The sequence below is a fragment of the Callorhinchus milii genome, unplaced genomic scaffold (assembly GCF_018977255.1).
Source record: "Callorhinchus milii isolate IMCB2004 unplaced genomic scaffold, IMCB_Cmil_1.0 Scaffold6, whole genome shotgun sequence".
NCBI classification, from domain to species: domain Eukaryota; kingdom Metazoa; phylum Chordata; class Chondrichthyes; order Chimaeriformes; family Callorhinchidae; genus Callorhinchus; species Callorhinchus milii.
The window spans coordinates 3,432,459-3,451,689 of record NW_024704747.1 but is presented as its reverse complement, the minus strand read 5'-3'; the positions used below and the strand labels follow the sequence as shown (position 1 = coordinate 3,451,689).

At 44.2% G+C, this 19,231-nt stretch overlaps 1 protein-coding gene across 25 annotated transcripts in view; it reads right to left on the bottom strand.

The window, feature by feature from the left end:
- neb (nebulin) overlaps positions 1–19,231 on the bottom strand; it is a 131,180-nt gene that overhangs the window by 51,307 nt on the left and 60,642 nt on the right. For 23 of the 25 annotated variants that reach the window (XM_007896321.2, XM_007896305.2, XM_007896301.2 and 20 more), the window contains 25 exons: positions 18,624–18,731; positions 17,733–18,044; positions 17,098–17,301; positions 16,772–16,876; positions 16,570–16,677; positions 16,161–16,472; positions 15,430–15,633; positions 14,486–14,590; positions 13,403–13,510; positions 12,284–12,595; positions 11,339–11,542; positions 10,746–10,850; positions 9,920–10,024; positions 7,837–8,148; positions 6,647–6,751; positions 5,967–6,065; positions 5,774–5,875; positions 5,125–5,229; positions 4,181–4,492; positions 3,480–3,584; positions 3,265–3,369; positions 1,917–2,021; positions 1,420–1,527; positions 1,190–1,303; positions 155–352 (listed from right to left, as the gene is read on the bottom strand). In XM_007896321.2, coding sequence (XP_007894512.2) covers positions 155–352; positions 1,190–1,303; positions 1,420–1,527; positions 1,917–2,021; positions 3,265–3,369; positions 3,480–3,584; positions 4,181–4,492; positions 5,125–5,229; positions 5,774–5,875; positions 5,967–6,065; positions 6,647–6,751; positions 7,837–8,148; positions 9,920–10,024; positions 10,746–10,850; positions 11,339–11,542; positions 12,284–12,595; positions 13,403–13,510; positions 14,486–14,590; positions 15,430–15,633; positions 16,161–16,472; positions 16,570–16,677; positions 16,772–16,876; positions 17,098–17,301; positions 17,733–18,044; positions 18,624–18,731 — 4,062 coding nt within the window. The remainder of the gene's footprint in view (positions 1–154; positions 353–1,189; positions 1,304–1,419; positions 1,528–1,916; positions 2,022–3,264; positions 3,370–3,479; positions 3,585–4,180; positions 4,493–5,124; positions 5,230–5,773; positions 5,876–5,966; positions 6,066–6,646; positions 6,752–7,836; positions 8,149–9,919; positions 10,025–10,745; positions 10,851–11,338; positions 11,543–12,283; positions 12,596–13,402; positions 13,511–14,485; positions 14,591–15,429; positions 15,634–16,160; positions 16,473–16,569; positions 16,678–16,771; positions 16,877–17,097; positions 17,302–17,732; positions 18,045–18,623; positions 18,732–19,231) is intronic. The other 2 variants (XM_007896324.2, XM_007896318.2) reach the window with 2 other exon arrangements.

Below are 19,231 nucleotides of genomic sequence, written 5' to 3'. Positions count from 1 at the left end.
GTTAAACCTCTGAATCTAGGGACAGAGCTATGAGAAACGACAGGACACCCTGGGTCTGTGTTGAAAAGGCAAGGTTGAGGGGGGAAACTTGACATGGGGTGAGTTTTAACACGTTGCCTCTCTCGATCACTACCCCAACTTCGTTGAAACTTACATCACTTAGGATCTCTTGGGCTTTCCTAGCGTGGATGACATCTTGCTCATCAAGGGGGCAGGTCCATTGGTGCAGGTAAGTGCGGTATTCAAGATCACTGAGGATCTGTTGACATTTCTTTGCCAAAACATGGCTGACCATATCATTGGGTATGTGCACCTTGAACTTGGATTTTTCGTAGCTCTTCTTGTAATCGAGCTGAAAAAATGAATGTAAAGAACCGGTCACAAGTTATGTGTGTAATCCTCACACTTGATATAGCGCCTTATCATGTCATTGAGATGTCTCAAAGCGCTTCACAGAATATATTGTAAAATGAACATTTTGTGGGTGAAATGCAGCAGCATTGTTCCACAAACAGTCATGGATTCAGTGACCAAATTAATATTATTATTTTATTCATTTTTTGGGGGGAGGGATTATTACGCTTGGAAAGCGAACTGCCAATCAACTAACAACGGGAATCCTACTTACTGCTAAGTAAACTGCTATGTAGAATAAGGAAACTCACCTGAGGTTTCGCCCTGCCCGGGAATTGAACCCAGATCCTCTCGCTCTTCTAACCAATACTCTACAGGACTCCATGGTAAAGAAGCTATGTCAGAATATTTTTTCAGTGTAAACCCCATTTATGAGAATATATTTCCCACTTTACAGCACCCACCCCCACGTTTCGTCCTTTGCAGTACAATGGTAAGCTCCGAGTTTTATCTGGTTAAACTCCAGAAGTTACCGCTAAAGCACACGCTGGGATCCACAAGTTTTGGCTCTCACCAACCTAGCACAGACTACTCTCTGGAATTAGGTGAGCAGGGTGTGTCCCTCCAGGGAGAGAGTGTATGTTCCATTCCAGGCACAAGGAAATTTTCATGTGTAAGTGGCATAGATATGTGGAACTCTCAGTCCAATTTGGTTACTCTTAAGCACGGTGATGGATGTGGCGGACACCCGGCTGACCAAAACAACAAAAAAAAGCGCTAAAGAGACGATGGGATCCAAAGTAAAACTAAATCTGCTAAGTCTGGTGGTACATACCATGTTTCTCATTTTGTCCACAGCCAAGCAATGGACCACAGAGGGGAAGTCTTTGATACTTCCCCCAGCCATGTAGTGGCCCTTGTGCTTTTCATACAGTTCTTTATACTTCAGCTGGAAAAATAACATTAATAAGGTCAAGTTAGCCAAACATACATTGAACACTGGCAGCTGAAATAATGCAATGCTCAATGAAGGAAGATCAGCTGAAAGAGCTTGTTTGTACTCACATCACTGGCTATGTTCTTAGAGTTTTTGGCATAAACCAGAGGCAGGTAGTCTTGATCCAGGCTGTATCCTATGGCTTTACTCCTGTCCCATAGATCTTTATATGATTTCTGCAATGGTCCAACAAATAAGATAATGTGTTAGAATGCAACAATATGAAAATCTCACAACTGAAATAATCCATCCATCACAACAACTGAATTAACATTGTCTGGTGAAATACTTTGATACTACTGGCATATAATTGATCACACTACCAATACAGTACGATATACATTTATAATAATATCATAATATCAATTATCGTTGGCTGGACACTGGCAGAAACTCCCTTCTCTTTTCAAATTTCTATAGCTCCTTGAGATGGGCCTTGAAAGGAGGGAGGGAGGGAGGGAGGGAGTCGGGGCATTTCCAGGATGGAGTTTTAAAATGTCATTACAAAACCAGCAATTATTTAAGATGGTGGGCGGGGGGAAGGGGAAAATCTGCAGAGACTTACCTCACTGATGACCTTTGCCATTTCTCTTGAATGAGCCAATTGGGGTGTGTCAGCGGAACCAATGTACGTGCCCTTCTCCAGGTTAAATGTCTCTTTGTATCTCAACTAATGAAAATCAAATTTGTTATCAACATCAACATTTGTTATTAGTACCAAAGCATAAAAATGCATCAACCACAAAAAAAATCTAATTACTTTGGAAACAAACTTTGTGAGAAATAGAAGGTAACACAATCAAAATATAATAATAATTAATATAACAATAATAATGAAATGTGGTTTAAAGTGCAACTGGCTACAACAAAACATACCCTTGGGGATTCATTTTCTATCCAATTCCAATATCAAAGCTCACACATTTCCAGTGATCGCTGTTTTCTCTGGGTATCTACATACGGACCTTGATGGGTAAATGCATCTACGTATTCTCAGCTAGTCCACAAATTTATGGATGATCAATCCGGCTTTATAAATGGGAAATTCTTCAGCATATTCCCAGCAATTCCTGCTTATTAGAATCGGAGAATATTACAGCCCAGAAGGAGGCCATTCGGCCCATCATGCCTGTGCCAGCTCTTTGGAAGAGCTATCCAATCAGTCCCACTCCCCCGCTCTTTCCCCATAGCCTTCCACATTTTTCCTTTCCAAGTACCTATCCCTTTTGAAAGTTGTTATTGAATCTGTTTCCACCACCTTATTGTTCAAATGTCTACCACTCGCACATTTTCTTTCGATCCAAACCCTTCACTGCCACCTTTACTTCGATCGCTGGATCCCATTGTGATTCAATTGATTTTGATATCTCATTTTGATAGAGAGTCACTGTTATTATTATTATTAACAGGATCAACTATCGCAATGTACAACTAGAATTAAATTCAGCATTTTTTAAACGCCACCATTGTTCTCATGATAACAGGTGAATCATAGGAGGACAGGAACAGGCCATTCAGCCCATCGAGACTGTTCCACCATTTTTGCTAGACAGATTGTTTAATCTCAATGTTCCCACCCTTTTACAATACCCCTACCACTGGATCAATTCAAATCTTCAAGACTGAGGTGGAGAGTTGTTATTAGGCAACGGTATCAAGGGGTATGGGGCACAGGCAGGTAATTGGACTTGAGGCACAGATCAACCACAATATAATAGAATGGCAGGACAGGCTTGAGGGTCTGAATGGCCTACTCCTGTTCCTATGTTGTAACAGCTCCCTCTACAAAGGGGAAGAGTCGCCCACTATCTTACCTGTCAATCCCTGTTGTTATTTTAAATTACTCAATCAAATGACCGTTACGGATTTTCAATTGTCAACGCATCAGGTATTATTTATGGTCGGGTACTTACATCGCTCAAGTTATACGTGTTTATCCTGGACAGAACCACGTCTGGCGCATCGGTAATCGAGGTCAACTTGGCAAAGTTGGCAATAGCGTCTTGCTTGTAGAGTTTCTGAAAAAGGGGGAAGGAGAGAGAACGTATTAAGTTGAACGAAGAGAAGAGGAAATTCAAGCGAGATGAAAAAAACTTGGAATGAAAGATCTGTAAAAGACTGTACTTACTTGGTTCAGTATCTCCTGTGCCTTTTTCACCTTCTGGTGCTCAACCGAGTCCAGAGGAATCCAGCCACATCCACGGACCCATTCCAGATCCGACTTGTACAAGTTCTAGAGTGTAAAGAGTGCCATGTTAGCAATCACGGTGAAGTTCAGATCATATCGCTGTGCTCAGGCTGTGCTAGCTTGAACCATGGACTCACAGCCCGACACAGTGCTTGTATACCCACAACCTTCTCATCCCACATTCCCTTCTACCTATAACGTTGGAACTCTATTCTACCTTCCCTTTGCCTTGCTCCCTCCCTTGCATCCTCCAAGGCACATCTCAAGATTCCCCCTCTTCGACCGTGCCTTTGGCCACCCTCCAACCCTCATCCTCCTGACATGTAATTTTGTATTGTATTGTCCCAGAGGCAAGAGGCCTGTCGGCTGAGCCATTTTATCAGATGAAATATCCCTACATGTGTTGCAAATGGGATTACGTTAAGGCAACCAGTCAGATAAGAGGAGTCACTGGTCATGAGGCGAGCATCAAACCAGACGTGAGTCTGTCTCAGAGTTAGCTCACTTGTGGAGGCCTTTCTACTGATCATCAACACATAGCCTCCGACTTATTCTTCAATCCAAATCACAGTATGAGAATAAAGAAGGCAGCCTGATTACGCTATCAATGAAGCGACTGGGGAAGGGATAAAATAACTCACGTCGCTCTGCAAGTCGTAGGCCTTCCGTGCCTGGATCACGTCGTTCTGGTCGGGCAGACAGGTCCACTGGTGCAGGTAGTGTCTGTAGTCAACTTCGCTGACCTGGGACTGGCATTTCTTGGCTAACAGGATTTCCAGCATGTCCGCTGGTATGTTGTACTTGGTCTTGCTCTTCTCAAAGTTCTTCTTGTACTCCCTGTCGCTCTGAATCTTGGCCACGTGCATCGACCAGACCATCTTGGGGTCGTCCTGAATGTCACGGCATCCCACGTGGTGACCTCTTTGCTTGATAAAAGCAGCTTTATATTTCAGCTGGTGAAAGGCAAATGGGATGGGATAGTCAGTGGGATTTCATGAGATGTGCCCTCGCGAGAATATCGAAACAGCGAATGAGCTATTTGTAGCAGTAATAATTAATGTTAACCAAAAACGAGGAAACTTGCCTAACGTTTCACCCTGCCCGGGAATCGAACCCACGTCCTGTTGCTTGTGAGCCAAACTCTCTAATCAATATGTGGAAGGACTCCAAAAATCAATATAAGGAGTAATGTACAAAGATATGGGGAATAGGCAGATAAAACAGGATCGAACGGACTGTTCTTTCAAAGATCAATTTGTTGATAGCAAATGTCCCACAAACAGCCTTGAAGTGAATGACCAATTTCCTCTCTGGAGAGGATTATCAGTCTTTTCATGTCGCGCCACGGGATCCTTAAAGTCATCCCAAACAGACAGACGGGATCTCGGGTTTTAATGTTTCATCCCAAGGTTCTGACAACACTGCCTAGACTGCGAGGACACAAGTCCCAAGCTTATGGAGGTTAAAACTCACAGCCTCAGCAGCAACTGAGCCAGACTGACATTGGGGTTAGTTTGGCCTCTTACTGACTCCAGACCTGTGTAGCAGTAGTTATGATGATGACAATGTTCTGAACAAGCCTCACCTCACTCTGTATGCCTTGACTTAACTTGGCGTGACGGATGGCCACTGCATCACTCTGTACGTTGATGTTGGTCTTGTTTTTCTCCCAAGCTTCTTTGTACAGTTTCTACAAGGAGGGAAGACAAACAGTTCAACCTAATAAAAACAATAATGATCGTTTTGCATTTAATATAGCGCCTTATCACATCATTGAAGCGCTTCACGGAATAAATTGTAAAGTGAATCAACTGTATATTTTGTGGCAACAATGTATTCAAGACAAAATCTTGATGCATACATCAGGATGAAGGAGTAAAGGGATAGAGGAGAAGGGAATAGAGTTAGAGGCTCGTTTGGAGTTTAAACATCAGCCTCAATGGCCTGTTTCCACTCCGTATCACTCTATGTAACTCTACGCTTGCCAATCAGCTTCTGAAGAGAACATTGTGGGAGAAATTCCATCTCGTCAAGATTGACACCAGTATCTCAGAGACTAAATCCGATACTTTAACTGTCCCAAGTATCAAGCAAATGGGTCCAACAGCGCGGGAAACAACAACAACCACTACCATTTATATAGCGCCCTTCACCCCGGATGCCTCAGAGTGCTTAACGTGCGGACAAGAGGAAAGTGCAACTGATATTTTTGTCACCTCTGATCGTCTACTCACGTTATTCATGTTCTTAGCAGCTTCCCGTGCCATAGCCAGATTGGGTGAATCAATCAGTGTGAAATTTCCCTTTTCGTTGTGCCACGCTTCCCGGTACTTGACCTGAAAGCGAAAAGGAGCGAGTCGGTGAGGAATCATCTGCTTCATCAAAAAGAAACAGAGGTCCGCACGGAAGCCAGAGATCCGTACTCACGTCATTCAGGATGTCACCGCTCAGTTTTGCCGTGACAAAGTCAACCCGGTCTGTCACCGACGTAAACGGGTGCACGTCCGCTCTCGTGCGGTAGCTCCTCTGCAGACAAAAGAGAGGGTGCGACACTGAGTGAACACAAGGTACACTGCATCATTCGTCTTATAGCTATCTGTATGGAGGCGTTGATCGAAGACTCACTGTACGGGAAGTGCTCGAGCCAGGAGTTTTTGAGGTGTAGTCAACCGGGTGTCCGACACACGCGGAAATCCACCACTTGCTTAAGACTATCCAAACCAAGCTGAGAATTCCATGCATCCGACATACACATGGAAATCCCAGAGATAGATTGTTGGAATGGAATGCGCACTCTCTCCCTGGAGGGACACATCCTGCTTACCTAATTCCGGAAAGTATTAGGCGCAGGTTACCAAGAGCCAAGGCTTAGGGACCCCAGAGTGTGAGTTGGGGGTAACTGTTGGAGACCAGCTAAAACCACATCATTTGCCATTAATATTGCTGTCGGGCAAGCTTTCTCACTGCTTGTCCAGGTCGGACCACCCTATCCATTAGGGCTTTGGCTTGCAGGGTAATAGGAGCTGAGTGGGATGATCCCCTGGCCACAGTGATGTATTCCAGGACTCTTGATTAAATGGAGAAGAGAGAGAGGATCCTATACCTACCTCGCTCAGAATGTCCTGAGCATGCTTGACTTTCTTGACGTCTATTGAGTCAGTTGGACTCCATCCAATTCCACGCAGCCACTCCAGATCCGCTTTATAAAGATTCTGCAAGAACAAATCAGATATAACTCCCTCTTTCCACTTTCAGATGCATTACAATTTATATGACATTTATAAAAGCGCCTTTCATCGGGAAGACGTTTTAAAGTGTTTAACAGTGAGCTTTGAAACCTCAAACCTGTGTCTTTCTTGTTCTGTAGCCTCGGCATATCTGAAAATATTCTTCTAGGTTTAATTCTTCAATTACATTTGAAATTGCATACATCTCAACGGGGTTCCCTCTCTTTGAGACTGAAGAGCTCAAGCTTATCTCATCATTACATGACACTCAACAAGAAATGTAAGTTTGGAAATCTGTCCCACAGTCTCTTCAGCTCTCCCCCTCCCTTGGCTCCTTCAAGGCCTATTTCTTTGGTCCTCTTCAACCGTTCCTTTAGTCACTCTACCTTTCCTCCACCTCTCCTGATCCCACTCCCCAAATCTTTGACTGTCCAACGCCTTGGTACGTCCTCGCAACGTGAAAGGCACTTTACAAATGCAACTTCTTGTTGCTCTTGTAAATTGTTGAGTCATGAGCAACAAACATGATATTTAAAAGATATTGTCTTACAAAAGATATGTATTTTAATCATGCTGACGACCTCTGCCCAATCCAAAACATTCTTGTTTGAGGTAAAACTGAAGAAGATGGAAGTTCGGAAATAAAGCACCATTGCATTTCCTTGATGTTACCTAAATCTGCAAATCTAACCTCTCGCCCGTTACATACCGTAACCGTTACAATATACCCTAAACCAAATTATTAAGAAAATAATAATAATCCTTGCATTTGATAATTGTGTCTTATTACGTCTTCGAGACGTCTCAAGGCGCTTCACAGAATATACTGCAAAGTCAATTGACTGTATATTTTGTGGGCGAAATGACAAAATAAGTGAGGCATCTTTCAATAAAATCAAAAAAGAAACTCAAATGTATTTCTGTAAACAAAACGATAATTGACCAGAGTTCATTGTTTTAGGACAACAACCATTTGCATTTATATAGCGTTCCTCACGCAGATGGCCTCTCGTAGAGCGAGACTACAANTTTTTTCTCTGGCAACGAAACAGTAACATAAAATAACTTACATCGCTCTGCAAGTCATAGGCCTTCCGTGCTTGGATCACGTCATTCTGGTCGGGCAGACAGGTCCACTGGTGCAGGTAGTGTCTGTAGTCAATTTCGCTGACCTGGGACTGGCATTTCTTGGCCAAAAGGATGTCCAGCATGTCCGCTGGTATGTGGTACTTGGTCTTGCTCTTCTCAAAGTCCTTCTTGTACTCCCTGTCGCTCTGAATCTTGGCCACGTGCATCGACCAGACCATCTTGGGGTCGTCCTGAATGTCACGGCATCCCACGTGGTGACCTAACTGCTTGCGGTAAGCCGTCTTGTACTTATACTGTGGGTTGTATCAATACACAAACGCATCAATGGCATTTCTTTCTTGAACCCACAGTAGACATTTATACATTCTCTTTCGTAACCGTCATAAACACAAGCCAGTCGCTCATTTTCATTGAAGAGCTTGATATTTTAAACCAGCCTATTTGCTTATGTGTAAATTGTTTACAAATATTTTGACTTTGTTCCCTTCACTGACTATTATAATCTCTAGAGGAAGTTCAGACCTTGAGGTGGTTAAGGATCGGAATAGGAGTAGGCCATTCAGCCCCTCGAGCTTGTTCCGTCATTCTATTGGATCATGGCTGATCTGAACCTCAACTCCAATTACCCGCCTTGGTTCCGTATTCCTTGAAAACCTGACCTAACAAATATCTACCCACATCAGTATATTTTTTAATAGATCCAGCATGCACAGCTTTTTGGGGGAGAGAGTTCCAGATTTCCACTACCCTTTGCATGAAAAACATTTTTCCTAATTTCACTCATAAATGGCCTGGCTCTAATTTTAAGATGAAACTGCGCTGCACCCCCTCCAGAGCCAATATATCTTTCCTGAGGTAAATTTAATGATTGAGGGCTAAATTATTAGACTTAACCCTATCCCATGACTCTTTTTTTAAAAAAAATCCCAACAAGCATGTAAAATGATGGGATTGAATTGATCTCCTTCCTCTAATAGCCGGTGAGGACTCGATAGCCTGAATGGCCTCTTTCTATAGTGTAATTTTCCATGTTTCGGTGCTTCTAACTCTATTATAAACATTGTACAGGGTCTAGAATAGCTCGCAGCACTTCACCAGTAATTACTGTAAAGGGTAGCCACTTTGGACTTGTTGGCAAACGCTGAAGCCAATTTAACCTTCACCTTTTGAGAATTTAAACTCTTTTTGTCCATTAGGAAAGAATAACATAACATGTAGGAGCAGGAGTAGACCATTCAGCCCTGCGAGCCTGCCCCGTCATTCAATCTTCTAATCTAACTCCGGCTAATAACCTGACGCTGCCTTATCCCCATATCCCTTAATCCCTTTTGCAATAAGAAATCTATCTATCTCAGTCTTGAATACGTTCAAGGACTGAGCGTCAACAGCCCTTTGGGGTAGCGAGTTCCATACATTCACTACCTTTTGAGTGAAGAAGTTCTTCCTCAACTCAGTGCGAAAGGGCTGACCTCTGATTTTAAGGTTGTGATCCCTGGTTTTAGTTTCTCCAACCAGGGGAAACAATCTCCCACTATCTACTCTATCATGCCCTTTGATGATCTTATACGTTTCTATAAGATCCCCTCTAATTCTTCTATATTCTAGAGAATATAGGCCCAAATTGGTCAGCCTATCCTCGTAACTCATCCCCTTCATCCCTGGTATTAACCTACTAAATCTACGCTGCACTCCCTCCAAGTACGTCCTTCTTTAAATAACTGCACACGGTATTCCAGGTGTGGTCTCACCAGGGCCCTATATAGTTGCAGCAAGACTTCCCTACTCTTATACTCTAATCCTTTCATAATGAACCCTAACATACCGTTCGCCTTCCTAATTGCTTTGCTGCACCTGTAGACTAACTTTCTGTGATTGGTGTACAAGGACACCCAAGTCCCTCTGGACGCTAACACATTCCAATCTCTCCCCTTCTAAAAAATAACCCGCTCTACTGTTTTTGCTACCTAGCTGCAGTTTTAAACATAGGACGAGCCTCCCGCCAATCGTGCTGTGGGATCTTATATTGAGACAGCCGCCCTATTTAACCCGAGGTTTTGTACTTACGTCACTTGCAATGTCTCTGGAAGCTTTCGCGCCTCGAATCAGGATAGAATCAGCACGCATGTCAATGCCGTGCTTCACATTCTCCCAGCCCTGCTTGTAAAGTTTCTGTAAGAGAACAAGTTGTACAACGAATGTTATTGTCGCATGTCGTGTCAGATGTTATGTACCAAGCTCTGCGGTAATTTATCTTACAAAGAGTGGACAGAATATGGGTTCTTTAAGCTTATCGATGTCCATTTCTCCTAATAATAATACTAATCCCTGCATTTGATATAGCGCCTTATCACGTCATTGAGCAGTGTCCCACACAAGTTGTGAATTAAGTGACCCATGTTTTTTTTGGAAGAGTTGTTACCCCTGTGGAAAGCGGTTCACCAATCGACTAACAACCCGGTTCCCACTTATTGCTTGGTAAAGAGTGGTGTGTGCAATAAGGAAACTTGCTTAAGGTTTTGCCCTGCCCAGGAATGGAACCCGGGCCCTCTCACTTGCGAGGCGAGTGCGTTAACCACTGCGCTACAGTACCCCTGATAACAAGTTCTTTAGACGGCTTATCAGGAATGGGGTGAATGATACATGAGAGAAATGCATGTGAAATGCATTGGAATGCATCCTCCTATCTAATTCCAGAAAGTATTAGGTGCAGGTTGGCAAGGACTAAGTCTTGGGGACCCCAGTGTATGCGTTGGGGTAACGGCTGGAGTCGACTGAGCTAAAACCACACAACTTGCCAGAATTTATATTGCATTTCAGTGGAATGAGACTCAATTCATCAGAAAGCCGCACATGTCAGACCACTTTGTGCAGGCGATTATTTTACACCCACCTCACTGATGTTGGCACTATTGGCTTTCGCCAACAGGATTTCAGGAGTATCAGGAAGGATGTGAATCTGAGTCTTGTCTTTCTCCCATGCTTCCTTGTATTTCATCTGCAGTATTTCACAAAGACAAAAGAATACAAGTGCTTATGGTTCTTTACCAGAATAAAACAATTCCACAGCAACAGCAACTTTCATTTAGATAGTGCCTCTCATGCAGGGAGTGTCCCAGAGCGCTTAACAGTTAACAGCACGATGTCAAGCCAGGGGGAGGGGGAGGCAAGACAGAAGGATTGAAGGAGAGTTTTCCAGAGTTTTGCAGTGTTTTGGCTGAAAACATGGCCAATAATGGAACGGAGGACACGAGGGACAAGCAGGAGGCTGGAGCCAGTCGAGCGGAGGCAACGGTTAGTGGGTTGTGGAGTAAGCATGTCGGAGAGGTAGGGAGGTACCAGGGCGTGAGGGATTTGAAGACAAGTGTGAGGATCTTGAAGTCGATCCGTTCGGTGATAGGGTAGCAAGGACTGGTGCAATGGGGGTATGGAGTTTAGAGGGAAGGAAGTGCACAAAAGGAGCAGAGGGGTTTGTAAATGCCTTACGTTGCTCTGTTGTTCTGCGTTGGTTTTAGCCAGGACGATGCTGGGGGGATCAATGATGCTGGTGAATTTCAACTGATCGACAGGCTGACGGTAATGATGCTCACTGATGATCTCCTGGGCTTTCTTGACTTTTTTGACGTCAATGGATTCGTGAGGCAGCCATCCACAACCGCGGATCCATTCCAGGTCAGACTTGTACAACCACTGACAAACAAGACAGGTAAACGTCACACACTGGACCGTAATTACCCTCGCCTTAAATTAATCCCGTGGAAACACGATATTAGTATCTTTTAGGATCCATTTGGGGACAAAAATTCAACTGTATTTATGTATCGGAACAATAATAATAATGCTTGCATTTGATATAGTGCCTTAGGTTGTTCAGACATCTCAAAGCACTTCATGGAATATATTGTAAAGTAGATTAACTGTGTATTTTGTGGGCGAAAACACGGAGCCAACTACGCACAGCAGGGTCCCACAAACAGTCATGGAATAAGTGACCAAATTAATATTATTTTTGGTGGGGGAGATAGGGATTATTACTCCCAGAAAGCATTCTGCCAATCGATAATCAATTAATAATTAACCAGAGTTCATTGTTTTAAACAACATGATTACATTTGTAAAGCGCCTTTCATGTCGGGAGGATGTCTCAAGGCACTGGACAGTAAAGGATCTGGACCCAACTTGGGAATGGAATCGGGGGGGGTGAAGGGTAGAGAGTGGGGGAAAGAGGGTGACTGAAGGCATGGTTGAAAAGAAGGTCTTGAGACAGGCCTTGAAGGAGGTAAGGGAGATGGCGAGGTGAAGGGACTGTGGGATGGAGTTCCAGAGGGTGGGGGCAGAGAGGCTGAATGCTCAACTGACAATGATGGGGTCACCTAAAACTACAAATGATAAATGAATGAAATAGTTCCCAATGAGATACAAATAACTCACGTCGCTCTGCAAGTTGTAGGCCTTCCGCGCCTGGATCACGTCGTTCTGGTCGGGCAGACAGGTCCACTGGTGCAGATAGTGTCTGTAGTCAATGTCGCTGACCAGAGTCTGGCATTTCTTGGCCAAAAGGATGTCCAGCATGTCCACTGGTATGTTGTACTTGGTCTTGCTCTTCTCAAAGTTCTTCTTGTACTCCCTGTCGCTCTGAATCTTGGCCACGTGCATCGACCAGACCATCTTGGGGTCGTCCTGAATGTCACGACATCCCACGTGGTGACCTAACTGCTTGCGGTAACCCGTCTTGTACTTGTACTGGTTGGAAGAAAAAAAAAAGTGGTTTTTGTTTTTAGGTGCAACATAAATTGTACCAAACTTCTCTGGTTAACAAGAGGAAATGTTGAAGCTATTACAATGAATGTTAACATTGTTTTGGTTTACCGGGTTCCTGACACATTAGAAAACCCATCATCACCAATATTTGAAGGTATTGGAACCAAACTAGTGAGAGGTCCACATGTGTACGGAAATTCCCCTTTAATTGGAAAGGAATAAATAGTAATAATAATCTTTGCATTTGATATAGTACTTTTCACATCTTCTAGATGTCTCAAAGTGCTTCACATAATATCCTGTAAAGTGTATTGACTACAGTTGTGGGCAAAACACAGCAGCCAATTGTACACATCAGTATCCCCACAAACAGTCTTGGATTGAAGTGACCAATTTATTATTGTTTTTGTATTTTTTCTTGATGGATTATTATCAGCCGGGTGGAGTAGGGAAACTTGTCCAGGGTTTCGCCCTGCCGGGAATCGAACCCAGGTCTCTGGCTTGTGAGGCAAGTGCTCTAACCACTGAGCTACAGGACTCCACGTAATGTGCGCTTTCTCCACAAAAGGATGTGCCTTGCTTACTTAATCCCAGAAAGGATTAGGCACGTTAGTGTTGATGGGTTTTAGCTTTATCCTCCGTCGCATTGGTTAATAACAAATTACATTCACACAGGGCCTTTCACGTCGGGCGGATGTCCCAAAATGCTAAACAGTTAAGGATTTGGACCCGCGCTGGTAGTTGGAATCAGGAGAGGCGGAGGGCAGGAAGGGCAAGCACAAGACTTACATCACTAGCAATATCTCTTGAAGCTCTGGCGGCTTTGATAGATATGGCATCAGGTGTTAAGTTGTACCCTTTCTTCAATGCTTCTTCCCAACCGAGCCTGTATAATTTCTGCACCAAAGAAGGAACACAGAATGTCACATGGAACAGTAAAACACCTAGATTCGCAACGGCTTAAAAGTCTGTAAACAACCTTGAGGGAAATGACAAGTTTCCTTCTTCGTGTTGGAATATTGCAATTTTTCTGCAAAGAAGGACATCTGACTATTAAGGATATTCTGATATTACAGGATCTTCTTTCTCAACCACAATGGATGGATATCCATGCCTTACCTACCTCCTCCTCACACTCGTTTCCAAATCCCTTTATGCCTTGGCACCTCCCTACCTCTCCGGCCTGCTTACTCACTAACAATTGCCTCAGCTCGACTGTCTCCTGTCTCCTGCTTGTCCCTTGTGCCCTCCGTACTACCATTGGTGGTCATGCTTTCAGCCACTACACCCTGAAACTCTGGAATTCTCTCCTTCTGTCTCTCCACCTTGTCCCCTCCTTCCTCATCTTCAGGTCATGCCTGAAGAGCTTCCTCTTCAACCGTTCTTACGGTCACCTCCCCCTCCCACCGGCTCACTCAGCATTGGGCTCCGCCACTGTCAAGCCGCTCTGTGTTGCTCCCCTGCATGAGGGGCACTACATAAATGCAAGTTGTTGCGGTTGGTGCCTGGACTTTTCAAATACACTCCTCGCTGTTCTCCCAAGCTTCACCATCCATAAAGTCCCACTTCTCCAAAACTCTGCCACCTGCACCCTCACCAAACACTCCACATTCATCCCCTGCCTTTGCTAAGCTCCAATGGCTCCAAGAAGATGATTTCAAGGTCTTCCCTCTCACTTATAAATCCCTTCACTTCCTCAATCTCGCTGACCTCTTACCCCTGTCTGCTGCTCAACCAGTCCTCTCGGTTAATTCTGCACCCCTTATCCATGTTACCGTTGGTGGCCAAGCTTGTGGATTCTCTGCTTCTAACCTCTGGATCTCCCTAGCACTATATAAATGGAAGTCGTCACTGTTGTTGTATGTTTCTTACCAAGCTGATGTTGGCCGAATTCTGCTTGGACAGCAACATCGCCGGGGTATCCTTTGGAAGGTGAATATTGGTCTTGTCCTTCTCCCAAGCACTGTGGTACAAACGCTGCAGCCATGGAAAAAATAATGGGTACAGTTAATAATAATAATAATCGTTGCATTAGATATAGTGCCTTAGGGTGGTCGAAGAGGAAGTTCCTTAGCCGGGACTTGATGGAGGCAAGAGGATGGAATTGCGGGATTGAGTTCCAGAGTGTGGGGGCCAGACTACTAATGGTGGGGTCGGAAGGGCAGGGAATCTAAAGCAGGCCAGTGTTCATCAAGCAGAGGGAGAGGAAAGGTTGCTATGGGGTTAGCAGGTCAGAGAGGTTGGGGGGGAAGCAAGACCATGGAGGACCATGGAGAGCTTTGAAGTTGAGAACGAAGGTTTTGTACTCGATTTTCTGAGGGATGGGGAGCCAGTGAAGACGGGCAAGAATGCGGGTGATTATATTCATGGAATGGGCACCAGAGAAGATATTGGTTTTAGTAAATACTATTGTATTTGGGGGTCGAACGCAGGGGTTGTTGTATTTTTTGAAGAAAAGATTCGAGAGGAACTATTTCTTCTGGTCAGGGATTCCAGAACGAGGGGCATAATCTTAAAATTAGAGCTAGACCATTTAGGAGTGAAACTAGGAGGCAGTTTTTCACCCAGAGGGTGGTGGAAATCTGAAACTCTCTCCTCCAAAAGGCAGAGCATGCTGGATTCATTCACATTTTCAAGACAGGGATAGACAAATATTTGTTAGGTCAGGGTACTATCGGATATGGGCCAACAGCGGGTAACTAGACCTGAGGTACAGATCAACCATGATTCCATAAAATGGCGGAACAGGCTCGAGGGGCTGAATAGCCTACTCCTGTTTCTATGAGAGTGAAAGGCAATGCATGGAAATGGCTTACTTCGCTCTGTTGTTCTGCGTTGGTTTTAGCCAGGACGATGCTGGGAGGATCAATGATGCTGGTGAATTTCAACTGATCGACAGGCTGACGGTAATGATGCTCACTGATGATCTCCTGGGCTTTCTTCACTTTTTTGACGTCAATGGATTCGTGAGGCAGCCATCCACAACCGCGGATCCATTCCAGGTCAGACTTGTACAACCACTGACAAACAAGACAGGTAAATGTCACACACTGGACCGTAATTACCCGCGCGTTAAATTAATCCCGTGGAAACACGAAGCAGACGGTGGAAGCAGAAAATGTTATTTTTTCAAAAGCAAATTAGATAGATTTCTGTTAGGAAATAATATCTCGGATTACAGTTATATAGTTTTACATGCGGATGTGACTGCCCGGATGGTGGATGGTGAACTGAAAGAAGCTCGGCCTTTTTGGGGCAAAAATTTAAATGTATTTATGTAGACAAAACAATCATTGACCAGAGTTCATTGTTCTAAGACAAAATTTTTGCGGAATAATAATAATCCTTACATTTGATATAGCGCCTTATCACATCTTCGAGACGTCTCAAAGCGCTTCACAGAATATACTGTTCGGTGAATCGACTGCGTATTTTGTGGGCAAAACACGGCAGCCAATTACGCACAGCAGCGTCTCCACAAACAGTCGTGGATTGAGTGATCAAATTATTGAATAAAACGGTTCTCAATGAGATAAAAGATACTCACGTCGCTCTGCAAGTTGTAGGCCTTCCGCGCCTGGATCACGTCGTTCTGGTCGGGCAGACAGGTCCACTGGTGCAGGTAGTGTCTGTAGTCAATGTCGCTGACCAGAGTCTGGCATTTCTTGGCCAACTGGATGTCCAGCATGTCCACTGGTATGTTGTACTTGGTCTTGCTCTTCTCAAAGTCCTTCTTGTACTCCCTGTCGCTCTGAATCTTGGCCACGTGCATCGACCAGACCATCTTGGGGTCGTCCTGAATGTCGCGGCATCCCACGTGGTGCCCCCTCGTTTTTTCGTATTCAGCTTTGTATTTATACTGTGGATTGACGACACAAACACTGAGTCTCTCTCCAATTTGGTTGAATGAACAATAGGGCGGGATTCTGCGAACAGGTTTATGAACTAATCCTTACCATGCTGGCGATATCTCTGGAAGCTCGTGCAGCCCTGATTGGAATAGCATCCACTCGCAAGTCATATCCCTTGCGTTTGTATTCCTCCCAGGCCTTGCGGTAAAGATTCTAAAGAGGGAAACGGAGGAGTGACGTTAGGGAGAATCGGTGCAATTTCCGATTAAAATCTCAACCTTTTGTTTTGTGTTGCAAGGATTGTTACCTGGCTGATGATGGCTGAGTTGGCTTTGGCCAGTAGGATTTCTGGAGTGTCTGGCATTACATGAATGCTGGTTTTGTCATTATTCCAGGCCTCTGTGTACAAGTACTGAAAGTAAAACAAGGGCAAATTCGATTAGCTATCGTTGAAAATCATGACACAAGTAGCTTTCATAGAACCTTAAAGCACAGAAGGAGGCCATTCGGCCCATTGTGCCTGTGCCAGCTCTTTGAAATAGCTATTCAATAAGCCCCATTTCCCCTCTCCTGCCCCATAGCTCAGTGAATATGAAAGCTCTGTTCATCTGAATCAGCTGGAAAACTACTCACTTTGCTGAGCTGCTGGGCATTATTCTTGGCTAACACAAGCTCAGGAGAGTCAGTGATGCTTGTGAACTTAAGCTTGTCAGGAGGTTGACGATAACACTTCTCACTGATGATCTCTCCAGCCTTCTTAGCCTTCAGAACATCCAGGGATTCAACAGGACTCCATCCAACTCCTCGAATCCAATCCAAATCCGCTTTGTACAAAATCTTAAAGTTTGACAGTCGTTATTTAGTGTGTTACAGAACAACAGATCTCCCCACCCACCAGCTCCATTCCTCTAGTAGTACCCCCCACCCCCATCACCCCCCACAACTGTAATCAAAGATAAAAGCGTCTCATTTGAAAGGATTTTACTTGTACTTGACTGAGTCCTCAGACTGAAGAACAACAGTTACAGTGACAGCTGGTGCCCGATTTAATACATCATGCAATGAAGCAATTTTAAGCATAACTTTTACGAGTTGATTCCCACCTATTCTACATCAATGAATGTTTGAGTCAACCAACGAAACAACGGTCAACTAAATGAATATCCCCTGTAACCTAACTCTCCCATTACAAGAAGCTTTTCATCACAATTTGCCGATAGAACGCTAAGAACTTATGGATGGTCTTAAGACTTTCAGGCTATACTCACGTCGCTCTGCAAGTTGTAGGCCTTTCGTGCCTGGATCACGTCGTTCTGGTCGGGCAGACAGGTCCACTGGTGCAGGTAGTGTCTGTAGTCAATATCGCTGACCAGAGTCTGGCATTTCTTGGCCAACAGTATGTCCAGCATGTCCACTGGTATGTTGTACTTGGTCTTGCTCTTCTCAAAGTTCTTCTTGTACTCCCTGTCGCTCTGAATCTTGGCCACGTGCATCGACCAGACCATCTTGGGGTCGTCCTGAATGTCACGGCATCCCACGTGGTGACCTAACTGCTTGCGGTAAGCCGTCTTGTACTTGTACTGTTTAGAGGCAAATGTGGGATCGTTTTTCACATTGATCACAGACCATAATTTTGTGGTGAAGAACAATTCTAGTTAATAAGCTGCACTGGTAAGACCAGGTTACTAGTGAGCGTTGAAAAAAGAATTGATTTGTAAAAGCATCCCTTACTCCGGTGGGCGAATTCAGAAAAAACTGTGCATCATCTTAAAATTAGAGCTAGGCCATTTAGGAGTGAAATCAGGCAGCATTTTTTTCACACAAAGGGTAATGGAAATCTGAATTCTCTCCCCTAAGAAGCTGTAGATCCATCCACATTTTTAAGACTGAGGTGAAGAGATTTTTGTTAGGTCAGAGTATCGAGGGATACGAGGCAACGGCGGGTAATTGGAGTTGAGGTACAGATCAGTCATGATCTAATAGAATGGCCTACTCCTGTTCCTATGGGAAATATCATTCAGCTTCAAAAGCATATCAAGCAATTCTCGATCAATTGGCGTTGCTGTATGAGAATGAGGGAGAGTGGAAGAGAGGGCTCAAGTGAAGGCCTCACTTAGTACAGGTTTCACGACTGGAAAACACAAACCAGGAGAACTTACGTCACTGGCGATATCTCTGGAAGCTTTTGCAGCCTTGATCGCTATGGCGTCACTTCGTAAGTGGTAGCCCTTCTTCTTTGATTCCTCCAAGCCAAGCCTATACTGTTTCTGAAACAACAAAGTAAAGGTTCTCAGCAACAACAATAACTTGCATTTATATAGCGCCCTTCACGCAGGTTAGTGTCCTGGAGCGCTTGACAGTGGTGGAGTCTGACGCTAAGCCGGGGGGGGAAGGAGGAGGAGGGAGGTGAACGTAAGGACGATCAAAAAGGAAGGTGTTTAGGTGGGATTTGAACCTGGGGAGTGAAAAGGGGCAACACTGCCAAGTTCAACACCACAACACGCCCTAAATTTTTTTTATTAGGCTGGAGAGCCTTTTTTAAAAAAAAGTCTTCCCTTTATTTTTAGTCTCTGACTTTCATTCACATTTTTCAGACGTTCCCCTCCTCACCGGTTGATTTGTGACATCCTTCTGCTCGACCTTTCATTCTCATTGATTAATAATCATAAACCCTGCATTTGATATAGCGCCTTATTCAGGTCGTTGAGACGTCTCAAAACTCATCACCGAATATACTGTAAATGAATTAACTGCGTATTTTGTGGGC